General features: G+C 44.4%; 1 protein-coding gene across 1 annotated transcript in view; it reads left to right on the plus strand.

Moving 5' to 3' along the window:
• LOC144686400 (partitioning defective 3 homolog B-like) overlaps positions 1-23,586 on the plus strand; it is an 877,073-nt gene that overhangs the window by 421,085 nt on the left and 432,402 nt on the right. The window contains exon 10 of the mRNA XM_078551550.1: positions 3,347-3,475. Coding sequence (XP_078407676.1) covers positions 3,347-3,475 — 129 coding nt within the window. The remainder of the gene's footprint in view (positions 1-3,346; positions 3,476-23,586) is intronic.

Below are 23,586 nucleotides of genomic sequence, written 5' to 3' on the forward strand. Positions count from 1 at the left end.
CACAAACTCTAATTTGAAAAACTCCCTTGTCAAATTGTTGAGGTGCTTCTTGCACACTAAAGAGCTCTGGTAAGATCCGCCGTTTTAAGTTGCCTTGCACTCTTTAATGCAGCTTATTAATAGCACACAAAGAAGCAGAAGTAAGGAGATCCACCTTTGTGACTTGAATTGCTAGGTCTGAGTTAGAAGAAAGCTGAATAACAGAGTGGTTTCATAGTAGATGCCCAGCCTCTCAAATTCAGAAATGGTATGATTAGAGGAGGGATGAAAAAAATAAACACCAAGGAATGAAAGTTAAGAATGGCTATGAGGATATCAGAGGTAATCTGCAAGTGGCAAAACTGTTGAAGCTCCTAATTCTAAATACAGATGAGGCAGGCCATTCAGGCATTTAGTCCATTTATGATTCTCCCAGCACTGCCCCCGCCCCTTTAACATTATTTAACTGCTTGAATGACTCTGGAATTTTCACCTCTAATACCCTGCCCAGAAGGCCATTCTCAACCTTCTACCTAGCCTTCCTCCTCTCAGACACTCCTTAAAACCCCTTTCACCCAGCTTTTGGTCATCATACTTGAACTAATGTTTTCTTAGGCAACTCTGTGTCATGTTTGTTTTATAATGCTTCTGTGTGAAGACATCCACCCCTTCTAACGTTTGCCTTTCACAGTTTGTGCCTGAGGCTCAAATTTTGCAACGGCGGACTTGGGAAAGTTTGCTTTCCCCACACAGTTGGGATCCACATCCAACCACTGTGAAGTGTAGCATATGACTGAATTTTTCCAGGTAATGCATCTTCATAGGCAGAAAACCTTAGCCAAAATGGCGCCGGAGCCCCGATTCTGGAAGGCCCATCCCCGAAAGTGGCACCCATCATTTTCGCCAGAGTTTGGGGAGTATGCGGGGGATGGGCGGGTTGTGGGGGGAGCTGGTGACAGTTAGAGGGCTGTTTTGGGGGGGGCTTTTATTAACAGCTGGGGTGAAGTCCCAGAGCACCAAGGGAGGCCTTTTAAACAGCCCACCTCTGCCGGCAGACCCAACTTCTGTTAACACCCACCCTGAAGCGAATATCCGAGACACTTTCTCCCAAGCCTCTTGATTCTGATTTCCTGGCTTGGGAGCGAAAATTCACCCCTGTATATATGACCTGTACTTGTAGTTTAACTTGAAATAATGCTTAGGATTATTCTGATCTTATCTATACCTTTACAAGGTCCCCATCTCATTCCGTTCTTTTCAAGGCAGAATTGGCCCAAGTTTTTCTGGCCTCCTCTCATAACTCAATCCTCCATATGAAGATACAGTCCATAAAGGGGGAAGAAATTGTCTAATAGGGAATATTAGGTAGGGCGTCAACTTTTTCTAGTGGCAGGTCAGTAAAGATGTGGGAGGTCGACTATCAATTGAAGATACCTGTTTTGGTGATTGGATTTGCAAAGAGGGAAACGAGAGGAAGTGAAGGTCATACCTTTAATTCTCTACTTGGTTAGAGAGTTAATAATGTAATTTGCTAGTTTTGTGTTTGTTTTCCCAAACACATGGGATCCACATCCAACCACTGTGAAGTGTAGCTTATGACTGAATTTTTCTGGGTAATGCATCATCACCAATGAATGTGGGAAAGCGGAGTTGCGGCTGAAGATCAGCAGTGACCTTGTTAAGTTGAGAAGCAGGTTTGAGGAACTGTACTCCTACTCCTATTTCTTATGTTCACTTATTGCCAAGGAATGATTTCTCATAAATTGACTTCATAGACAGAAAACAAACCACATCTGAATTTTTCCCAAGTCTGCATTCCTGTCTAATCCTTTGAATGCTTAGTCATAGCTTGGTAAAAGAATTATCACCTCTGAGTCAAAATTTTGGATTCAAGTCCCCTTCCAAAGACAGCACAAAATCAAAGCTGACACTCTAATGCAGTACTGAAGGGGTGCTGCACTGTTGAAGGTGCTCCTTTTAGATTAGAAGTTAAACTGAGGTCCTTTCTACCCTCTCAGGTGGACATAAAAGATCTTAAGGAAGGTACTATTCCAAAGAAAAGCAAGGGAGTTCGCCCTGGTGCACTGGTCATTATTTATCCCTCAAACAACACCACAAAAACAGATTACCTAGTTATTGTCACATTGGTGTATGTGGGACTTTGCTGTGTGCAAATTGGCCGCAGCATTTCCTACCTTACGACAGTGCAGCATTTCCTACCTTACGACAGTGAACCCTCCAACTTCGGGTTCCATGCCCTAAGAGGGTTTTGGCGACTATGGACTTCCATTGGATTGGTCTATGATTATGCTTGGCAAAGTACTGCAGTGGTTTGCAGTTGCCTTCTGCAGTATGACTGACCAGGAAACTCCCCCCATCTTACCGCCTGCCATCAGGCATATTGGAAGGATTTACAGGCTGATAATCAACCTGTTTGGCCATATTATGAACATACCTTTCATGGCCATCAAGTTCCGGAGTGGGCTTTGAACCTGGAACTTCTGGCCCAGAGGTAGGGACTCTACCACTGAGCCACAAGACCTCCACAACAGTCACTACGCCTCAAAACTGCTTCATTGGGCGTAAAGCACATTGAGATGTCCTGAGATCATGAAAGGCACCATATAGATGAAAGTCTTTCCTTTATTTCTTTAGCTTTAAGTTTTAAATGTTTCTTTTTCTATCCCTGCTCACAGGGCAAAATATAATTAACTCAATGGTAATGCAGGTCGAGTATCCTTTATCCTAAACCCTAGGGGACGATTGTGTTTCGGGATTTCAGATAATTTTGGTTTTCAGATACTGCATACAGGCCTAAGCCTGCTTACATTACAATGGCCGAAGCCTAGGCTAGCTATAGTATAAAGTAAATAAAACGGTTTAGAAAAGTAAGATGTACCACAGAATAATAAATGGAGGGTACCTGTAATAAGTTCCCACCCGTGGCACCATCTGCGATTCTGCTTGTAGGAGAGGGTTCACAAGGTAAACAGTGCAGCCAAAAATCGCAAGGTAAACGGTGCAGACAAACTACTAGACATCCTGTGCTAAAGGGTGGGTGTGGTCAGCAAGGTTCGTGTATCGGCTTGGGTCAGAGACTTCCCACGCAAAGGTTGGGTGTGGTTGGCGAGGTTAGTGTCGGCTTGGGTCGTGTTGGCTCGGGTCACACACGTCTCGTGCTAAGAGTTGATCAGGTTCAAGAAATGTGGAGTTTTTGGATGTGTTAGGTTTTCTGATTTACAGCTTAAAGGATACTCGACCTGTGGTTGCTCTTCAGTTTCTTTGGGATGTGATTTTCTTGTGCTTATCCCCACTTTATTCCATTTGGAGGTGTTATGCTTATTGCTGATTGTTATTGTTCCGACAGGTGAATGGCATTGACATAACGGGGAAGGCTCAGGAGGAGCTAGTCGCAATGCTGCGCAGTACTAAACAAGGAGAAACTGTTGCCCTTGTGATTGCTCGTCAAGACGATGTCTTTGTGCCTCGAGAATTGGTAATGTACATTCAGTTTTTGTTCAAAAAGCAAGAGGTCTGCTTATATCACGTGCAAAGACGTGTGAAGCAAATCCTCACACAAAGGATAGTGGAAATTTGGAGCTCTCTTCCCCCCCAAAAAGTATTAAGTCTAGGTTTATTTGAAATTTAAAAACTGAGATTAATAGATTTGAGTTAGGCAAGGGTATTAAGGGTTATGGAAACAAGGTGGGTAGTTGAAATTAAAGATACATATCTGCTGTGATCTAATTGAATGGCGCAACAGGCTGGAGGAGCTGAATGGCCTATTCCTGTTCCTATGACTTGAACCATAATGATAACTCTATGCTGTGTACATGTGTGTGCTGGGATGTTTCATGATACTGTATGTTTCTAAGCAGCGGGTTGTTGGAAGACTGTGTGTTGTCACCTAGAATCAGTGTACAACACATAATGAGCGCCCTATACCCTCAGCTCCCACGTTTCTGTTATCTCTATAAATGCTTCACTTCAATCTGATATTCTGCACTATACTCAGCTTGTCCATAATGGCTAAAATGGCTATATAATGTGAAAAATTCCAAATGTTTGATGATGGAGTCCCAAGAGGTAATTCAATCTCTAGGTTCTGCTGAAATTTTTAAATGACTTGAGCTTTGCTCTTGTGATTTATGACATCACCTGTACTGCTGATCAAATGACTGCCTTGCAACTTATTACCAGACATTCTATTACCCTCCGCTTATTTCACAGTTTTATGTCTTGAATGCATTTTCTAGTACGTTCGTTATTAGAAAAGATAGCATGCTATTGAGAGTTGCCTTATTAACTGCATCTAGATAAAGAACTAAAAATAGTGTGCACATGAAAGCAAGGTGCATTATCAAGGCATTATCTTTTCCTCTCTCTTCTCTTCCTTTATCTTTTCTTTTCATCCTTTTTATGTTTCTCTCTCTTGCTCCTTTATCATTCTTAAAGCCTTTTGATACTGAAGTAGCCCAGTAGGGTTCCTCCTGTTCTGTTGATTCTCTTGACTGTTTGCTGAATCCCTGTCTTTATTCTTTGTGCAACTTCTGTGTCCCTGGCGCTCTCTGCTTTTTGCTCCTCCTTATACAGACTTCAGATTCTAAAGTTCTGTTTCCAGGTTTGATGCAGGTGACCTTATTTTGCGCTAAATCCTACGCAAGGAAGGAAGGAAGGAAGGAACGGATTTCCTACTTTTGTTCGACTTTTTTTTATTATCTGTTGCAGAGAGCATTTAAAAAAGCCTCTCTGTCCCTCCTCAACCTCTTCATTGTTTGCCTCCCTCCTTAGAATTTATTGCAGAGCAATCACTTTTCCTGGCCACATGTTTATTAGGTTTGAAAGTCACGGTATCCATTTTCTCAGAAGCTTTTGTCTAAACATGATGTAAGAAAGAATTCTGTGAAAATATTTGTAGGCAGATACTGTGCTTGCCACAGATCTATTTGAGGTTTTTTCTGAGGCTGGGAGGTGAGGTTTAGTGCAGCTGCTTTCAATAGTGTGAGGACAAAAGGGAGTCAGAAGTATGAAGGATAATGACATTTATTGTTGGTGTGAGTGCTGGTTTTTACCTTGTGCAACAAGCCACTTGAGCTGGGCTGTCCTTGTGCTCCTTCTTCCTACTGGGTCAAGAGCAGAGTTAGACTGAGGCCTGGCAACAGGCTTTCCAGCAGTGTTTATGTTAGTTCAGCATCCTCATGTTTGTGAGCCCTCCAAATTATTTCCTCATTTCATTTCCTTGCATCTTTGGGAAAGAGAATTTTAGCCCAGAAGTCTACGTAACCCATTCACTTGGTTGAGGATGGAATTTGTGTTGAAGATAATAAGTCCCTAATAAATGAGAGGAGAGTAGGGGGATGGGTCATGAAATTTGGAAAGTTTGGAGTTTTGTAGGGCTTAATCAAGAATATTTTCTTTGGTGATACATTTAATACTGGTTTTAGGAAGCATGTGAAAAGCACGGTGGCTTAGAGCAGTATTATCCTTTCATTTTTGGAGCCTTTTTAAAAATGCAGTACAGATTTATGGGACGGATTTCTCTCTCCTGCGTTTTGAACAGAATTGAAGTAAGATTAATGAGTCTACACTTGCCTGTGTTAGTCTTATCATCTGGTTTGAATAATGAACCACATCAGTCTGTTTCCAATCCGTTGATACTTTTCCAGTGTCCACGATGCTTGAGTAATGATTGTCAATGCCTAAAATGGCCGACATGGAATCATAGAATGGTTATAGCACACAAGGAGGCTAAGGAAGGTTGGCTCCCTGTAAGAGCAACTCTGCTAGTCCCACTCTCCCTTTCCCTGTAGCCTTGCAAATTATTTCTTTCCAGGTGCTTATTCAATTCCCTTTTGAGAGCCACGATTGAACCTATCTCTGCCTCACTCCAGATCCTAACAGATTGCTGCATTAAAAAAGGTTCTTCCTATGTCACTATTGCTTCTTTTACCAGTCACCTTAAATTGTGTCCTCTGATTCTCGACCCCTCTGTGCATGGGTCCAGTTTCTCCCTGTCCACTCTGTCCAGAACCCTCCTGATTTTTAACACCTCTATCAAATCCCCTCTCAACCTTCTCTTTTCTAAGGAGAAAAGCCCCTGCTTCTCCAGTCTATCCACTTAACTGAAGTTAACTGAACTTAACATCCCTGGAACCATCCTTGTAAACCTTCCCTGCGCCTTCTCTAAAGCCTCCACAGCCTTCCTAAAGTGCAGTACCCACAATTGAATACAATACTCCAGTTGAGGTCGAACCTGTTTTATAAAGATTCATCACAACTTTCTTGCCTTTGATCTCATGGGCTGGATTTTATAGGCCCCCCACCAAGGGTGTGAAAGAAGGTGAGTGGACATAGGTGAGTAAAATAGGTCGCTGTGCCATTGGTGACATATGCGCTGCTGGCCAACCCGCCCCTGATGTAATGTTACAGCATTGGGTGTGGTACCTGCCCACTTAAGGGCCTCATTCCAATCACTACTCAGATTTAATGGGCAGCAGGAGTGGCCTGTGCCCAGCGTGCATTGCAGTAGGGTTTGTCCCTGCAGGCTGGTAACCAGTCAGAGGGGGTGGTGGCTGTGGGTGCCTGTTGGAGGCCCCCTGAAACGGTTTGCCCTCCCCATGCTGGGACCTGCCAGCCAGGCCCTGGCAAGATCTCAGACTTACTTGGAGGCCCCAGGTCCACTGCTGAACGTCACCGTGTTCCCACCCCCCCACCACCACCACCAATCCCGTTAGCCTAGCTGCAGTATCGACAGTGGCCACCACTTCTCCGATTGGCCGGCAATTCTATGAAGTGGAGTTTCCTCCTGTAGAGAGGCGGGGAAGTCTCACCTCATAGTAATTAAAGTCCCATCAACTAAAAATTAAAACAGGGCAAGCTGGCCAAGCGGCGGCAGGCTCATCCCCAGCATTTACTCTAGGGTGAGGGGAGCCATATAATCCAGCCCTACGTCTCTTTATAAAGCCCAGGCTTCTGTATGCCTTTTAAACCACTTTTTCCACAGGTTCCTCTGTTCCTGCACCCCATTTAGAATTACCCCTTATTTAATATTGCCTCTCCCTCGCTCTTCCTACCAAAATTTATCACTTCACAATTCTCTGCATTAACTTTAATCTGTTACATTTCCACCCATTCCACCAATGTCCTCCTGCAGTCTATATATCACTATCCTCCTCACAGTTCACAATACATCCAAGATTTGTGTCTTTGGCAAATTTTGAAATTATGCCCTGCACTCCTAAGTCATTGATATATGTTGAAAAGCCGTGGTCCTGGTACTGACACTTGGGGGACCCTTCTACATAGCTTACTCCAGTCTGAAAAATAACTGTTCACCATTACTCTCCGTTTCCTGGCTTTCAGACAACTTTGTATCCATGTTGTCACTCTCCCTTGTATTCCATGGACTTCAACTTGGCTGGCAAGTCTATTATGTGGCACTTTATCAAATAGCTTTTACAAGCCCATGTACACCATATCAACCGCACTGCCCTCACCAACTATCTCTGTTACCTTACCAAAAAGCTCAGTCAAGTTAGTTGAACACAATTTGCCTTTAACAAGTCTGTGCTGGCTTTCCTTAATTAACCTATACTGTCCAAATGACTGTTGATTTTGTCCAGTATTATAGTTTCTAAAAGCTTTTCCACCATTGATGTTAAAACTGTAGCTTCTGGGTTTATCTCTCCTTGTTCTCTTAGTGCTCTATGTAAATACCGTATGACCCTGCAGATGTGTTAGTTTGAACCTCTTAGCACCTCGTCCAGCACTTCCATGTTATTTCTCTCGTTCATAAATGTTGCCCCTGTACCATCACAGAGAACTGTGAAGGATTTGAACAGCATTGGAGGAAATAGTTTGTAGGGCTTGCATATATGAGGAGGCTAGATTACCATAAACTTTGTTGAAGGTTGACACAGCCACCAAAATACTCCATGCAAATTACCACATCTCTCTTGTTATTTGAGCTCCAAACACTGTTGGACTCCTCCAAGCCATTTCCCTCATGTTACCAGTGCGAGCGTTGATATAAATTCAACAGGGTCTAACAAAACACCATTTGGTTAATTGAAACAATAGAGTCCTTTAAAATTGCATTAAACTTGTCTGACCTAAAAATCTGTCAGCTGCACAGTTCGACACTTTCATTTAAATTTTTTTAGAAGGCTGAATTTTTATATGGATATAAAAATCCATGTACACAGTACATGGGCTATTAACCTATCCTCCCCCACCATTCTATGCTGGAAGAACACTGGTCAAAATTGGATGTTATAGGCCTTATTTGATTACTATGACATGCACATTCAGTCTTTCGACTAGTTGATCCACTGCCCTTGATTTTAAATTCAGAATTTTGTGGAATCGTGGGCAGCCTTCCTTCTAAAAGATGACTTCCCACTATGGAACAGTGTGTGACGCAGCACACATAGTGAGGTTGGAGGCAACAGTTCTGTTATGGTCTGCTAATCATGCTTTTGCTTTTTGATGATATGTTGTAAAATGATCTCTGTGACACTGCATGCTCTCAGAATATTTTTGGAACAGAACAGTTTACTAGAAGTGCCCAAAATTATGAGAATGTTTCATAGAGTAGACAGGAAGAAACTGTTTCCAGTGGCAGAAGCCACATAAACACTGTGGCCACAAGAGTAGGTCAGAAGCTAGGAATCCTATGGCGAATAACTCACCTCCTGACTCCCCAAAGCCTGTTCACCACCTACAAGGCACAAGTCAGGAGTGTGATGGAATACTCTCCACTTGCCTGGATGAGTGCAGCTCCAACAACACTCAAGAAGCTTGACGCCATCCAGGACAAAGCAGCCCACTTGATTGGCACCCATTCCACAAGCATTCATTCCCTCCACCACCGGAAACTTTTAATTTTTAAAATCCCAGAAGTGTTACTGGGCTCCCTGCTGCTGAGATTAGTATGCCTTCTTCTTGTTTTCAGAATACAAAAACAAAAGGTAAGCCAAGTTTCCCTCTGAGATTTGGTTTGTGCAGGAACAAGATGCACTGCAGAAACTCACCAAGCCTCCTTAGGCAGCACCTTCCAAACCCAGGACAGCTACCATCTAGAAGGCATTGGATTTTGATGCAGTTAGGCATGGGTAGTAAATGCTGGCCTAACCAGCGACACCCACATCCCGTAAATAAATTTAAAAAAAACTTGCACCTCAAACCCAACACCTCTATCCTTTTCAAGTTTCAAAGCCCCCCAGGCAACCTGTCTGTTATTAACCTCTGCCCAGCATAATTAAATCATACACACATACACAGGCACACACAGCCGCCTTCAAAGAATAACACAATATTCCCCAAAAATATTTTTTAAAAGCCTATTTTTCACACTAGCACAGGCACGGTGAGCTGAATGGCCTCATTCTATGGTGTCAAATTCTATTCTATTCTGTACTATTCTGTTCTATTCTAAGAATTTTCTTCAAATCTGAAATTGATGGATTTTTGTAAGACAAGGGGCTGAATCTTCTGGCTGGTGTGGTTGGAGGGGGGGGTCGGGCCTGACACGCTGACGTGTAAAATGACGCGCGATGACGTCGGGCGTGCGTCCCGACGCCATGGTGCGTCATCTCGATATTTCGTTCGAACTAGTTAAGAACGCTGCCCGTCCAACCTTAAGATTGGCGGGCAGGCGAAGAGTCCAAGCGGCCTTCGGATTTTACAGGAAACCTCAACCACGGGCGGGATGAGGTTTCCTGAAGCTTTTATAAAATAAATGAATAAATTTTCCAAAGTTCACAAACATGTCCCAACTCATGTGACACTGTTACATGAGGAGACATGCTTAAACAAATTTTTACTTCATTTATTTAAATGTTTTATAATCAATTCAATCTCCCTGAGGCAGCTCCGTGCCTCAGGGGGATTGCTGCGTTCTTTCGCACGCATGCACGCAAAAGAATACAGGCCCCGACTCTCCCTCATCCCCCCGCCCGCACAGGTAGCGCTGAGCGCTACTGGCCGCGCATTACGCTGGGCGGGCCTTAATTGGCCCGCCCAACCCGCCCGCCATAGGAAAAATTCTCCCCAAGGTTTTAAAGGGTTATGGAGCCAAGGCAGGTAGATGGAGTTAAGATGGAGAGTTGCCATGACCTAATTGAATAGAGGAACAGGCTTGAATGACCTACTCCTGTCCTATTAACAGCAGTAATTTCACTCCAAATGTAGTTCACTGGCTGGAAAGTGCTTTGAACGTCCAGAGGTCATGAAGTGTTTATAAACGAAAGATCTTTCTTGATCTTTATCCATTTTGTTTATCTCATCCACCTCTGCCTTTTATCTTCAAATAACCTTATACAAGTGGTTCCAACGCACTTGTGTCACAGAGCGGTATAACGTAGGTGCACAGCAGTGATTCCACACATGGGGCAAGTTCAAATATGATTCAAGAAAAGTATCAGAAAATTTGAGGCTCATCCGCAGGTATTATGTGAACTCCCTAGCAACCAGATACATAAGTGGAGAGCTGGAAACAGAAAAGCAAACTTGTTGGCTGGGGATGATGAATGGCCAGGGTTACGCAGCATGGTGAAAATGCTAAATATCTTTTCCCCTTCATTACACACCAGTTTTCTACTGACGCCATCTCCCTTCGCTTAAAGCAATTACAGAAAATAGCACTGGCAGTCACCTCGTACCTTGTCCCAGTCGTTGATCTACTTGTGTGATCCGAGATGGAGCATGGCATGCTATTTGATCATGGAAGTCACAAGATTGGAGCTTGATGCTATCCTCTTGTGTGTCCAGGGATGCAGACCTACACAACAGCCACTACTGGTTGGTGATTGGGAGGTGAGATCCTTACTCGCCATGTTCCTCAACCCTGGAGTGCTGGCTGGCTGCTGGGGTTGGCCCAAGGATTGAAAGTGCTATCTCCTGATTTGTACGGGTAGAATTTTTAAAAAGCAATGAGCCGTTCAAAAGTCCATTGACAGCGGCGGGACTAGAAAATTCCACCATATATTTCAGCACCACACCATGCATTGACACGTGGAGAAAAAAAAAATTATTTAAAATAAAATATTGAAGCTTCCACAAATCCTGGGAGTGTTGGAGGCAAGGACACATTCTTCTTGCGGCACATATGTACGCCCTTATTGGAGGAGGGGGATGCTGTAACATATGTTGTTTATCCCAAAAGTGTTGTCATTTACAGATTGGCCTGAATTGTATTCGATTCTGCAGCCATCAGTCTGCAGTCCACACCTGTTCATGTGCCAAAGACTGCTTGTTTTGATTATGTCCTGCCATACTCCTTTGACAGCACCTGCCTAACCCGCAACCTAGAAGGATAAGGGCAGCAGACACATGGGAACACCACCGCCTGCAAGTTCACCTCCAAGCCACACACCATCCTGACTTGGAACTATATCGCTATTTCTTCACTGTCGCTGGGTCAAAATCCTGGAACTCCCACCAAAACGGCACTGTGTGTGTACCTACACCACTTAGATTGCAACGGTTCAACAAGGCAACTCACCACCACCTTCTCAAAGGCAATTACGGATGGGCAATAAATGCTAGCCTAGCCAATGATGCCCACATCCCGTGAAAGAATAAAAAAAATTTGTTGTCCAATTGATGTTTGTTTGACAGGAGTGTGTCACCTGTGCAAACATCCATATAGTTCCAACCCATGGGAGGCTGGTAGGGGCTGAAGTTTGGAATTAGCCAAAATAGGAGGCAGGACCACAGTGAGATATGTATAGCTGCTAAGAAAACCTTATGGCAGTTACCATCTTCTGAGAAGCCTTTCCCCTGTTACTTAAATTGTGATAACCTGTTCCAGCTGTTGACTATTTATCTTGACCTCTGCTTACCCAGCATTATTTCTTCTAGTCTTCGTAACTTTTGTTTTCTCGACATTAATTTTCATTCTGTAAGCTCTCACCAACTTTATTCGTTCTACCCATTAGTATCTGTAGATCTGCTGTGCTAGCCACTAGGCCTGGTCATGTGCAAATCTTACTGTCTTCACCAATTGTCCTTATACTTTGACATCTTTCTGTACTTCATCTAGTGCTTCTATTATCATGGCTTTCACATAAATGCTCAAGAGCAATGATGATAATAGACAGCCAAGTCTCACTCTGCATGAGATTACACTAGGTTCAGTTTCACCAATTACTGTCCAGATTGTAGTATGTACAGAGTTCTTTTATCTCTGCAGTCAACTCTGATTGGTCTTCAGCAATTTCAGCAGCCTTTGCTAGTTCACCCAATTGAAAGATTTTTCATATCAAAGCCATAAAGAAATCAGAGCTCAAGTAACAATGGCAATGAATGCATTGTCCAGAGGTAAAGGATTGTTCAGCATAGAAATGAGTAGAGATCTTAAGAGTGATCAGTTCTTTGATTTGCAGTGTCTTGTTGCACGTAGCTGAAATGTGAACTTTAAGAAAAGTGGAAATATAAAGACCAGAAAGTTGTGGAATGCGGTTCTGGAGAAGGATGGAGTGGGTCAGTTGGAGAGAACAAAAGGTCAGTGAAGAAGTTCTCAGGATGGTGGAGGAGAAAAGATCATTAGTGAATATCATCAAGAAAAGGCAACAGGGTTGGATTGGCCTGAGAACTTGATGAAGGAAGTGATTGAAGGAAGATTAAAAGGATATAGACCAAGAGGGAGAAAGAGAATAAACTTGGAATTTAAAATGTGAAATATGAATAACTGAAGAAGAAAGAGGAAGAGTGTGAGGCATGAAGAAATGAACAGGGGATCTGCCCTTACACAGATCATTACTACTAAGAGAACTGTTTTTTATCGTACATGGACCCAATTTTTAATACATTTCTGGGACTGAATGTAGAGACTTAAGACTAAATTCACAGGAACTAACATGGCAGGTTTCTGATTTGGTTTTGGAATCTGACCTGGCCCAGTTGACCAGTTAATAACACGTGGGATTCTTATACAACCCTGATTTTCATTGCTCCACCATCGGCAGTGGCACCTTCAGCTGCTTAGGCCCTAAGCCCTAGATTTTCTTTCCTAAACCTCTCCATATCTCTACCTACCCACTTCTTCTCCTTTAGTCCACTGCTTAAAACCTACCTCTTTTATCAAGCTTGTGGTCCACAGGTTCAAATATTTGGCTCAATGTCAAATTTTGTTTGATAATGCCTTTACTATGGTAAAGGCACCGTATAAATACAAATTGTTGTTCAACTCTTGTGAGGAAACCCAAGCATACTTACCTAGATCAGGAGTTCGGAGCTTGTGAACTACAGTTTCTACCGGGCTTCAGGCTTCCTGAGCATGCGTCAGCTGGAGAATAGCCGCACATGCACAGTTTGTTGATTTCACCGTCTTCAGGCCAGGCACTGGCCCTGCGCACATGCGCAGAAGATAATGGAAAAGAACAGCAAAACAGTGTGAAAGTGCAGGTCAGGTGACCTGAAGAGGAACGCCATTTGAGAGAAGGTGTCCTGGACAGCAGGACACAGGATGGGGTAGGGAGAGGGTCCCAAACAAAGAAGAAGATCCCAAACTAGGGAGTGGGGCAGAAACAGATCCCAGAAGGAGGTTCCCGGTAAGGGAAAAGGACAAAGATGAGAAATAGATCTTGTTTAAAGTTGAGAAAAAAGAGCAAGAGAAATAGGCTCCAAATTAATGGGAGAGAGCTGCAGGGAGCAAACTTGAAGCAAAGTGGGCTGGAGAAAGCCTGAAGATCCAAGAGGAGAGCTGAGGTTGGTGGCTCTGTGATGCGGGCCATAAGGGCAAAGGTACCCTTTTGGAGTAGTGGTGTTCTGCTTGGTATGGTCAAAGATCTGAAAGTGTGCTTGGAAGGTGAAGCTTGAGTATACGCGGGAGACCCAGAGGAAAGAAATCTCAGAAGGCGAGGTTAAAACCCTGGAAGTGGCACTTGGTTGAAGCCATCTGAGTGGAAGCGATGCTTGAAGAGAATTCTAAGGAAAGTTCTTCAAATGTGGAGATTGGAAAACCTCGTAGGAAAGAGAGTTTCAGCAAGACCAGTTGGTTCACAGTGTAACAAGTGCCTGGGTGGGTTGTTAAGAAATCCTTTGTTAAGAAATGCTTTGGTTGCATCTGCCATTTGCTTTGGAGTGTGGTGTGTCTGTCCATAATCCACCAGTTGGTTCACATGTATTGCATACTTAGCCTGAACATTAGAGTAAAAGACTGGTATGGTAAATTGTTTTATTTTTCTGAATTTCTATTTATCTGTAAAGATATAGCTGGGATGAAGGAATCATGAATATTTGAATCATTTTCTTACTTTTTTTTAACTGAGAGCTTTTCAACCTTTTTGTTTGATGTAACGTAATTCACTTTTCTTGTTTAATAAATGTTTTATTATTTTTGTTAAACGTTCATCAGACTCATGTGAATTTGTTCAGCAACTTACCGCCACGATTTCTAAAAAAAGAAAAAGTTAGGACCTATCAAGCCAGGTTTCCAGTAGTAACATCAGCTGGGATCATAACACTCTCCAATCAGACACCTAGACCAGGACTTTGGATTGTTAGAGAGGGTGGGTTTTGGTGGCCACTGGCTGCTGAAACCCGCCCCCACCTCCTGGTCAGTGTGCAGGTTTCCTGTCGCGAGACTGGCACCACTCAAATTTTTGATTACGCCGAGAGGAGGCGAAGGTTGCAACCCTTTTTGTTAAATGGCCATTTAAGTCATTAAGGAACATGATAACAGCTGGCACAAGAGGTAGATTTGAATTTTGTTTCTGTGAGCCGAGCGCAATGTGCTGTCAGGGTGATGATATAAAGGAGGAGGTGGTGACGGATCAGGGGCAATCAGCAAAGTTGGGACAGAGGCAAAAGGCAGCAACCAGTCTGGGAGAATGTGAGACGCCCCTCGCCTCACAGTGTTGACCGCAGAAAGGATGCAGAGTTCTCAACAACAGCAAATTGCTAAGGGACACAGGAGGAGGAGGACACAGTGGTAACCAGGAGAGAACCTAACCATCTCCCCATGACATACAATGAAATTACCGTTCCTGAATCCCCCACTATCAACAACCTGGGGGTTACCACTGACCAGAAACTGAACTGGGCCAGCCACATAAACACCATGGCTACAAGAGCAGGTCAGAGGCTGGGAATTCTGCAGTGAGTAACTCACCTCCTGACTCCCCAAAGCCTGTCCACCATCTACAAGGTACAAGTCAGGAATGTGATGGAATACTCTCCACTTGACTGGATGAGTGCGGCTCCAATAACACACAAAAAGCTGGACACAATCCAGGACAAAGCAGCCCACCTTGATGGACACCCCATCCACCACCTTGAACATTCGCCTCCTCAACCAACAACGCTCAGTGGCAGCAATGTGTACCATATCCGAAATGCACAGCAGTAATTCCCTAAGGCTTCTTCGACAGCATCTCCTGCGACCTCTACCACCTAGATGGACAAGGGCAGCAGATAGATGAGAACACCACCACCTGGAAGTTCCCCTCCAAGCCGCTCACCATTCTGACTTGGAAATATATCGCCGTTCCTTCACTGTTGCTGGGTCAACAGCCTGGAACTCCCTAACAGCACTGTGGGTGTACCTACACCAGATGGACTGCAGCGAAGACTTCAAGAAGACTGTTCACCACCAGCTTCTCGAGGACAATTAGGCATGAGCAACAAATGTTGGTCATGCCAGTGACGAACACATCCTGTTAATGATTTTTTTTAATTTAGCAAAATTAAAGCAGAAGATTCTGGTAAAATACTGGTAAGTCCATCAGTGTATGCGAAAAGAAAATTGAGGCAAAGTCTTGAAGTGGAGATCCTTTTTATGGCCGCCCTTCCTCCTTTGGCTCACTGTTTAATTTTCATGATGCTTTTGTTTGAGGTCTGTCCACATTAAAGATGTAATATTAATGGAAACTTCTGTCACTGTTAGAACTGACCACATCTGCACCTGAGATGTTACTCTGTCTTTTCTCTTTGGAGAAGTTTTATGAACCTTCCGCCTAATGTTAGCACTCATCATTGTAGTGTTGAATTCCCATTTTTGTACTTTTTGTCATGCTATCTCACCAAGTAGTTGTGCTCCGTGATAAGAAGTATCCATCAGATCTATGAATTCTTGACTAGGGCTTTTTTTCTGAGGGGGTGGGTGGCTTCATACAGACTACACAACCCCATGCCAATGATAGAAGAGTGCTGGAAGGACACAAGAGGAAATGGTGTCAAGCTTCACAGAGTTTGACCTGAGAACCGATAGGGCACGGCATGTGCCAGAGCAGAGGCAGACCCTTGGGCAATGTGGATGCAGAGGTCAGGAAGGAGGGGAAGAAAGGCTCCAGACCTAGACAAAATCCTCACCAGCACACTCCTTTTGCTCTGCCAACTCTCACTTCCAACTCTCTGGAGTCTCCCCAGGATTACTTGGAAACACAAGTCAGCCCTAGTGTAACAATTTTCCAAAAGCTTTAATGGCTTAGCAGTGAAAATCTTCTCTCATTATAAACAGCCAAGTGACCCATAAAGTGAACAAACTGGCACTGTGGGCTCCGCGGGCGGGCAATTAGGGATAGACAATAAATGCTGGCCCAGCCAGTGACGCCCACATCCCGTGAATGAATTATTATTTTTTTTAAAACCCCTATGAGGTGCTTCCACTGTGGCAGAGGATGAGATGGAGGTAGGTTGTTCGGCTGTGCTTGTCTGTGCCTGAGATGTCCATGGCGACTGCCTCATGGTGATTCTGGGAGCGACATCTCCAAAGGCTGCCACACTGGTAATGCTGTAGGTGCAGCCTCTATCACAGGGCGTGACTCCACTGATGCCTTGCCTGTCGGAGGAGTCGTGGGGCAAATGATGATGATGGAACGCTCTGAAGAGTGCCACCCTCATCACCGTCTATTGCTATCTCAGCCCTTTCATGGTGCCCTTGATCACTGGAGGGGCACAGTTGGCATCCGCTCCAGGCTTCTCTTAAGGCATCAGCACCACTGTCTGGTCAATGCTGGTGAGTCTGGCATGCATCTTGTGCATGTAAGTGCGTTGTTTCTGCATCCACTCTCAGTGATGACGCGCATGGCCCTTCATGATGTTCACCACTCTCCAAAGGGAGGGTCTCACATGCTTAAAGCACTGAGTCATTGTAGAGCGCATGAAATGAACGGATTCCTCCATTCTCATCCCACGACTCCATTGTGCCTCAGGTAACTCCAACATGTTGCACACGTCTCATGCTTGTTCTCCAGGTAGAGCCACCTGTTTTGTGACTCCCGAGGCAAAGCACCTCCACCCTGCTAAGAAGTGCTGCAGGTGTCCTCCATCCTCCATGGGGGACTGGCCACAGTCAAATTTGCATCCCCGGAATCTTCTGCTCTGAAGTGACGTGCACCTTGCCCTGTGCCACCATCTCTGCTGATGCGCTTTGACCCACTGAGGTGCGAGTGTCTGCGCTGGTGGAGGGCGCACCAGTAAGATGTGGTGAATTTAGCCTCCGAGGTGAGTTCCTCCTCTGAGTCTTGGGGGTCTTGTTCCCTGTGCGTCAACCACTGGCCCCCTGCAGCTGTCCCTGTGGGAGACACAAGAGAAGATATTGAGGAGATATCAGTACACTCAGCTGATGCTTCTACTGCTTAAAATAATGAGAAGACAGCTTATGCATTGACAGCTGGTTTTACAGGGAGCATTGGCATGCATGTCGAATCTTGGAGATGTTGTGATGTCTTCACCCTATCTGCGACGGATCCCCATTTCTCTGCCCTCTGCATCCCTGAGGTTGAACACTTTGACCATATTAAGCACTTGCTCCCCATGAGAACTGCGAGCTGTGCCTGGCCACCTTCCTGGCGTGTCCTCCCGGTCCCTTAAGAGTTCTTCTCCATTTTGGTCTTCATGGTGAAGAACGATGCCACTAGCACAGGGCCTCTGTTCCTCTCCACTTGCAGGATTTCTCACTTGCTGACGACGTTACAGACTTCACTCCAGCCACCTGACCAGCAGCACCGGGGTTCTGATTGAAGCTCCTGGGTCAGTGAGACACCACAGCCCAGCCCTCTCCCAAGCTGAGTAGCCGTCTATGTGCCGTCAGGATGCCCCTTTCCTTGGCACACTGACGACTGATGACCAGGATGCATACCACGGTGGGTCTCTCTCGCCACTCACCTTGTCAGAGCTAATAAGGTCGTTGAAGCATTTCCAGCACTGCACCCAGATCCTCCTTACCACTCCTCTACTGCTGACTTTCTTTGCCATCTCTAGCCATACCCTTTTAGTCCGTTGTGTTACTGCTGGCAGGGAAGAGAAAGTGTGCACCAGCACTAACCGTCTCCATCAGGACCTGCAGTGACTCGTCGGGCAAATGGGAGGCGGGGGGTGGGGTGGGGGGGTGCTGCTGTGGCACTAGCAACCCCCCCCCAACCAGCCCACTGCCCTCCCCTCTACCCATGCCATTTTGTGAAGGAATAGCACCCTCAGCAATGCCTGCTGCTTACCTTTTAAATTGGGCTTGCTTCTGCCTTGGTCCCTCATCTGTCATTGCTAATTGGGTGCCAAACGTGACTCATGGCCAATTGGGTTATTTGCATTCGGAAATTGCGATGTGTGCACGTATTCACGTTGGCACCAGGGTCGCAAGTCAGGAACTGAAATTCCAACCCTAGACTCTATATTCACCTTGCTGCTCTACCATAAAGCACTTCATCATTTTACATGTACAACTTTTCTTAATACAGGCAAGGCATTAGCTTGTTGGCTTCTTTTATCTTTCACTTGTAAATATTAACTACTGAGAAGTCAGTGTGCTGTTTGTCTTTCCTGGGATATAGAAGCTTGCATGATTGGTTGTGCATTTTTTAAAGTTTTGTCTGTTTTAGATAGAACATTAGCAACTTGTGTGTTGATCTGTTATTCCTATGTATTTGCTTGAGAGAAAGCCTTTTCCCCACCCCCCCGCCATGAGTGAGTTATCCTGGAGCTGGATTTTGGCTACCAAGGCAGGTAGCTCGAGTCGGGAAAATGCCTAAGTCACCAGACCCGCCTTGGTTAAAAACTACCCCAAAATCCATGATTTCCACTCTGTGGGGGCAGTGTGGTGGAGGTGGAGGTGCCTGGTGTGGGGTAGAGTCTGGCCCGCCATCCCTGGAAACAGAGTGTTGGAAGTGGGCAAGGGCCGAGGTGGGCTGATTAGAAAGCCCACCTTAGTTCACTGGGACTTTGTCCTGGTTGTTATACAAGTTGTTAGGCTCTCGAGGCCTCATCAGCCTCTCACCCACCCACCATGGTCTCTCATAACCTCCATAGCAACTCACCTGATATCCACCATGGGCAGACCTCAAGAGACGTATAGCAATGAAAAAAAAACTTCTAAAAATCGAGTGCACCTGACACTAATCAGGCTTGATAGTGAAAGATCATAAGAAGTAGGAGCAGAAGTAGGCCATTCGGCCCATCGAGTCTACTCCGCCATTCAATGATTGATTTGATAATCCTCAACTCCACTTTCCTGCCTTTTCCCCATAACCCTTGATTCCTTTACTGATTAAAACTCTGTCTATCTCAGCCTTGAATATACTTAACGACCCAGCCTCTACAGCCCTCTGTGGTAAAGAATTCCACTGGTTGACTACCCTCTGAGAGAAGAAATTCCTCCTCATCTCTGCTTTAAATGGGCGATTCCTTACTCTGAGATTATGCCCTCTGGTCCTAGACTCTCCCACAAGGGAAAACAACCTCTCAGCATCTACCCTGTCAAGCCCCCTAAGAATTTTATGGGCTGAATCTTCAGCTTGGCGAGCGGGGACAGGCCGCGCTCGCCAAGGCATAAAATGACGCGAGGTGACGTCAGGCATGCGTCCCAACGTCACTGAGCGTCATTTAGATTTTCAGTTCAGCGGGAGCGCAGCCGGGTCGGCTGCGCACCTGCCAAACTGTCAAAGGTCTAGTAAAGCCATTAATTAACTTATTAAGCCTATTGAGAAAACTGCCCATCCAACCTTAAGGTCACATGAGGGGACATGTCTTAAATTTTCTTTTATTTCTTTATTAAAACTTTTGAAATGTAAAACTTATCTCCCTGAGACACCTCTGTGCCTCGGAGATTTCTGCGCTCTTTTGTGCGCCTGAGCGAAAGAACGCGCTCCCAACTCAGGGAACCCCACCCCCACCCCCCCAGCCACACCTGCACAGGGAATGCACAGTGCTTCCGGTTGTGCACCACACTGGGTGGGCCTTAATTGACCGCCCTGCAAAGCCCCCCAGACGGAGGGAAAATTCTCTCCTAAGTGCTTCAATAAGGTCGCCTCTCATTCTTCTAAACCAATGAATACAGGCCCAACCTACTCAACCTCTCCTCATAAGAAAATCCCTCCATACCCGGGATCAATCTTGAGAACGTTCTCTGGGCTGCCTCCAGTGCCAGTATATCTTTCCTGAGATAAGGGGACCAAAATTGTTCAGTATTCTAGCTGTGGTCTAACTAGTGCCTTGCATAGTTTTAGCAAGACTTCCCTATTTTTATACTCCATTCTCTTTGAAATAAAGGTCAACATTCCATTTGCCTTCCCATCCAGAGCTTCCATCCATGGAAAAATCAATCTTTTAAATTCCTCAAGCTGTTGATCTCTTACAAAAACAAACTTTTACTCAAATCCACATCAAATACAGCTACTCCCTTAATAGCCTCTTTAAGCTGTCAATCAAACTGTGAACTCAGAATCTCTGCTGAGATAACTAACTTTTGAAACTCAGTCAAGCATTCATAATGATGGCCCTTGGGAAATGTCAACAAAGACCTCTATTGAAATTGCTGAGCCAGATAATGCTTTTTGTCTAACCTACACCTGTCAATCAAAGCATTCCAGCAGAGGGTTTTTATTATAGACTCTCACTGACAGTTGCAGCCTGTTTTTTTTTAAGTTGAAAGAGTAGGACATCTTGAAAAACTTCGGATCATGGCAGTTATACAGACCTTATCTGCCCTTCAAGAGCATTAGCGTTTACTTAATCAATTTGTGACTCCCAAACTGCAGTCGAAGGCCCTTGCAACAGCCAAAGTGGCCTGAGTTCAAATTGCCCTGTGTAAATCACACCCCGTCCATTTTTAAGAATATAGAAGTTTTATGGCCTCTGTATTGGGCCTTGGTGAGACTACACCTGGAATACTGTGTATGGCTTCGGTCTCCTTCCCTAAGGAAGGATGGATACACTTCCCTTAAAGGGAGAGCAGTCTTGACCTATGAGAGTAGATGAGGTCTTTATTCCCTCGAGTTTATAAAAATGGGAGGTGATCTCATTGAAACTTGTAATTTTTAAAAAAGCTTAGGTATCCTTGTTGGGATACCTAAAACTAGACATCACAATTTCAGAATAAAGTGTTGGCCATTTAGGAATCAGATGAAAAGATGTTTCTCCATTCAGTGGGTTGCAAAATTCTCTACTGCAGAGGCTGTGGATGTTCAGTATATTCAAGACAGGGATATAGACAGAATATCCCGCAAGAGTATATTCAAGACAGATTTTTGGATAGGAACATAAGGGCAGGTGTAGACCATTCGACCCCTCGAGCCTACTCTACCATTTAACTAGATCATGGCTGATTTTCTACCTCAGTGCCACCTTCCTACACTATCCCTTTATCCCTTAATGTCATTGGTATCTGGAAATCTGTCGACCTCTGCCTTGAACATACTCGATGACTGAGCCTCCACAGCCCTCTGGGGTAGAGAATGTAAGGTAATCAAAGGATAGAATAAGAAAGTGGAGTTGATGTGGAAGATCAGTCATGATACTGAATGGCAGAGGAGCCTCAAAGGAGCGACTGGCCTACTCCTCCTATCTTATATTCTTGTAAACAAAACATTGAGGAGTAAATGAAACTGACAATTCAACTTCATCATGCTTAAACTTGCAGATTAATAACTCACGGCACCTTTTGCACTTGTGTCATTTCAAATGTGTGTTAATTCAGTTTCCTTACAATGCAGTTCAGTTTCTTCACAATCCATGCAGTTCCTCTCTTATTCCAATTGCTCTTCTTGAAGGCTGCTATTTAAATAGTGAGATGAGCCAAAAGAAAATTAAGTCTATAGAAACAGATCAAAACAAAGACGAGGATATTAAGTTAATCCCGATTCTTTGTTACTCGTGTTAAAGGGATTCTGAGGGCACACAAGGGCCTTTTAATGCTTTGTTTTCTTAAACACATTGTGTGGGGTGGGCCATTAAAGAATAATTAATTGCCACCTTCCTGAGCTGTAGAATTATCACTGACAGCCGTGAAACAAAAGCCTTTCCTTGAATAGGCCTCTTGTCAGCCAAGGGAAAGGAACAGTGCTGCATTAATAAGAGGGAAGGCAGCAGGGACTCCCTCCCTGAACCCCTCCCCCATCTTACTACCCCCCCCCCAGTTGTTTCAACATGACTGCTGCCTGCACGCGTTGATCACTGTATTGTTTTCTTGCAGGAAGTCTTCATGTGTTTTGATTCCCTCCTCTGAAGCTGCACCATTCTGCAGCTGTTGCACTTGCTTCCCATAACAGAATTATCAACTCTGTATTTATATAGCGTCTTTAGAATAGTAAAACGCCCCAAGGCGCTTTACATAGAGTCACAACGACATAGGAGGTGGACATTAATGGGCGTGTTATCAAATAATATTTGAAACCAAGTTGCAAAAGGAAATATTAGGACAGATGGCCAAAAGCTTGGTTAAAGAGGTTGTGCTTTAGGAACATCTTAAAGGAGAGAGTGGTCAAAAGATGGAAATGTTTATGGAGGGAATTCCATAGCTTAGGACTCAGGCAGCTGAGGACACATCCCTCAATTGTGGGACAGTGTGTACAAGGGACCAGAATTGGATGAGCGCAGAGATCTTGGAGAGTTTTAGGTGACATTGCAATTAGAGTGGGGTGTAGCCATAGAGGGATTTGAAAACAATAATGATCAATTTTAAATCAAGGTGTTCCAGGCCAGGAACCAATGCAGGTCATGAGCACAGGGTGATGGATGAAAGGGACTTGGTGTGAGTTAGGATACAAGCAGCAGACCTTTAGTTGAACTCAAGTTTACAGACAGTGCAAGATAGGAGGCTGGCCAGGAGAGCATTTACTTTCAGACTCAGTCTCCTGAGTTCTTGTCTCTACACAATCTTGTATACTCATCACCCCTCCCCATCAGCAAGCTTCATTAATTCCCACGCCCCAATGATTTCACGATCACATCTCTCTTTCACACCCCTACATGATTTTGCGAACTCAGTCAAGACCTTCTGTTCAGACTTGCTCCTTATTTCCTGCCCCATCTATTCTTACAGCCTGTACCATGTGGAATTCTTGTCCAAAATTTTACCATGATACCTCTCTTCCTTCCTTAAAAACTCTTTGATTGCCAACAGCCACCCTCCTCTCCTTTCTTCCTACTTGGGTTCCTCATTTTATAAAGCATGATAAGTTTCCAACACACGAGGGCTATTCTATATAAATGCAAATTTTAGTTTGTTTTCCCTGGCTGACAGCAATGAGCCACGCATTAATGAAAAATAAGGGGTGGTGATGAATATTGATGTTGGGTTTATACTCCTATATAGCTTTGTTTCCGTATCCTAAGTGGGTGTATTTAGTCAATCAGTGAAAATTAGATAGACTATCAGATAAAGCAGTTGGT

Source organism: Cetorhinus maximus, chromosome 11 (genome assembly GCF_964194155.1).
Source record: "Cetorhinus maximus chromosome 11, sCetMax3.hap1.1, whole genome shotgun sequence".
Lineage (NCBI taxonomy): Eukaryota > Metazoa > Chordata > Chondrichthyes > Lamniformes > Cetorhinidae > Cetorhinus > Cetorhinus maximus.